The sequence below is a fragment of the Armigeres subalbatus genome, unplaced genomic scaffold (assembly GCF_024139115.2).
Source record: "Armigeres subalbatus isolate Guangzhou_Male unplaced genomic scaffold, GZ_Asu_2 Contig1422, whole genome shotgun sequence".
Classification (NCBI taxonomy): domain Eukaryota; kingdom Metazoa; phylum Arthropoda; class Insecta; order Diptera; family Culicidae; genus Armigeres; species Armigeres subalbatus.
Window position 1 is genome coordinate 1 of NW_026942202.1, and position 2,998 is coordinate 2,998.

The following is a 2,998-nucleotide window of genomic DNA, read 5'->3' on the forward strand; positions in this document are numbered from 1 at the left end:
CTAGCACTCGACTCCCGGCAGCATTTTTCTCGCTGGAACTCCTCATCAAACCAACCATTTGCTTGGTGTCAACACTTAGTGCGCTGTAGTCGCAGCTTCGTGAATATTCGTCCACAATCTGTTGACGTCGCCAGATCCGTTGGCATCTCCTCGTCCAGCTCCTGACGGTACTGTCCAGCAACCTCTTCAACTGCCAAGTGCTGTATGTTGAAACTCATCGTTCTGTTATTTGTGAATTCGTGACACTGAAAAGCTGTGCCGGAATTTTCGCAACTATAGGTTAATGATCCGAGTCAATGTTCGGGCTTCCGAAGGACCTGTGCTGTCAGGTGTGTTTACGGATATTCATAAGTGCGAAATAGGTATTGCTGATTGCCGTTCCTTTAGCAACAGCAAAGGTCACAAGTGGTAGACCATTATCGGAATGAAGGTTTTCCATACCAATAACAGGGCCAAACAACCTTTCTCCCGATCTACACGTTCGCTGAAGTCCAACCAGGGTTGTTTGCCCAATCTTTTCATAGATTGCTCGTGCCTTGGCTAAGTAAGGGGAAGAACCGTGAAATGGGATAATAAAGAATATGGTGAATTGATTTAAAATGCTTATTCATTTTTCCACAAATTGATAACACCGCTCTTGCTCCAATTTTTCACAGGCCTTCACTCAGACATGTCCTTCTCATCCTTGGACAACACATCATCGTCTTCGCCCCAATCGGTTGACGCCGGTTTGGGTCCATCGGCGGGCCCTTCGCCACACACGAGTGGTCCCGTGGGAATCAACGGTCGGGAGCCAGAGAAGTTCCACCGAGGAATGCTGTCGTCTGCGGCAGATGAACTGGTTCACATCATCATGAACATGGACGCCATGCAGTTCAAGACCATGTTCGAGCAGACTCGCTCGATGCTAATCGATCAGGAGGAAGATATGAAAAAGAAGTCCGATCGGATCATGCAGCTGGAGAGCAAGGTAAACATATTTGAACCGTTCAAAACATATGGATGACGCATAATTTTTATTTTAATCTTTTTCACAGCTGTCTGTGCAGGACATTGAACTGCAGAGTGCAATCGAGGAGCGCAACCAAGCTCGAAACGATGCGTCGGACTCGACCATGGCACAGGATGAAACGGTGGTTCAAGCTCGTAAAGATCGGGACGCTGCAATCGAACGGAGAACCAAGGCCGAGGTTGAATTGGCGAAGAACCGGGTAGAGCTTATGCAGGCCAACAGCCAACTGCTGGAGGCCATCCAGCAGAAGGTGGAACTGCTGCAGCAGCTCGAGCAGTGGCAGATCGACATGCACGAGCTGATCGAAGAGCAGATGAAGAATAAGCTTAACAATGAAACAAGTACAAAACCGCAAACGCCTCAGCGTTCATCGTCACAGCAGACCGGCGCTTCCGGGTCTGCCGGTTCGTCGGCCAGCAACCGCAAGAGCCGCCTTCTAGATCTGTTCTATCATCGATGAGGAGAAGCCCGAACTGTACGAACTAAGCGAAAAACAATTGATCAGTCCTCAAATAAGAGAAGCTACTCGGTGGCAGGCCATACGGCTAAGCTGAGGAAGCGGCTCACATTGCATTTATATTCAAAATCTAACCTATTGTAACTGTCTTGGGTCGCTTCCACTGTTTTGAATATCAAACGTTTTAACAGCTCTCCGTTTCCGAGGTACCGTCGGTAGCTTCAGGGCCTGAATGGGGACCATGTGATAGTGAACTGATCAACGTTTCTACTGACTATTGATTTTTTTTATAAGTGGTCTACCAAAAATCAAATCTGGGACCTTAAGACAACAGTATTTTTGTATGGAGAACTATAGTGAAAATCGTTTTTTAACAGTCAGAACTTTTCAAAATAACCGAAAGCAAATTAAAGAACATATCTTTTATATTCTGCATCGCAGTTTACTTACATAATAATAACAATTGGCAACCCACAGACCTTTATTGAACCTTAACGAAGCGGAAACGATTTAATAATTTAAAGAACGTGTAATTTATGTAGCTAAAGTTAACATTTTACAGCCCGGTGTAACCAAAAATTTGTAACGTGAGAATTGGATTATTGAAGCGTACTTACTGTAATGATAATTTAAATAACGAATAACATCAAAACTAACATAAACCATTGTGTGTACCATCTGTGTATGAGTGTATTGTTCCTTTTTTTCTCGCTCTAATCGGCATAAACGATGCGATGTTCTCTCTTGTTCTGACTGCAGGACGATCCTGCCAGGAAGTGATCTACAGGGACAGCGTTAGAACGAGAGGGTTGTGATACTTATTTGCAAACTCAAACACCCTGAAACGGATGGGCACCTTTGTACTATTATATAATAGCGCTCTATTAATTAATCTGATACCGCACTAGAGAAGATTACTCGAAAAGATGAGCTGAGTGATAAAACGAATGCCTTTTTATCGAAACAACAGAATCAAAATTTTGATGCGTAAAAACATGAAAATGGTATAAATGAACAAGATATGCATGAGTTATGTAAATATATGATTAAATCTGTTGGAAAATTTCTTATTGATGAAAATACTTTGTTCACGTACCATTTGATCAAACCACGATAGGGATCTAATCATCATTAGTTCAATTAAAATCTGAAAAGATCGACCACTGAAGTTGGATTTTTCATTCGTAACATGCGTTCAGCCTAACTTCGAAAGTAGAATGTTGTAGCATTGGATAATAATTCTTCTCCCCTAGTTGATTTTTTCTGATATTAATTGAGTTGAGTATATTATGATTGCAGTTGATAATGTTGTGCGAATTCTATTGAAAGGAACCCCAAGATAACTCCAGTTTCGTGATTGCAAGCATAGTAGCACCTGTTGCTTTTTAGACCATCCTATTAAACAAAATTCTCGAAGCAGTGCTTTACTGTTTGAAAAGTAAAGCACTGCTTTGAGAATCTGGTTTAATAAGGTGGACCGAAAACCAACAGCAACCATAAATAGGATTCGAATGCTAATCTATACAATG

The 2,998-nt window shown here is 42.3% G+C and overlaps 1 protein-coding gene across 1 annotated transcript; it reads left to right on the forward strand.

The window, feature by feature from the left end:
* The first annotated feature begins 640 nt into the window (after positions 1-640).
* LOC134202802 (bicaudal D-related protein homolog) lies at positions 641-2,801 on the forward strand. The gene is made up of 2 exons (XM_062677797.1): positions 641-970; positions 1,038-2,801. The coding sequence occupies exons 1-2, from the start codon at positions 671-673 to the stop codon at positions 1,470-1,472; spliced, it is 735 nt and encodes a 244-aa protein (XP_062533781.1). The 5' UTR covers positions 641-670; the 3' UTR covers positions 1,473-2,801.
* The last annotated feature ends 197 nt before the right edge of the window (positions 2,802-2,998 follow it).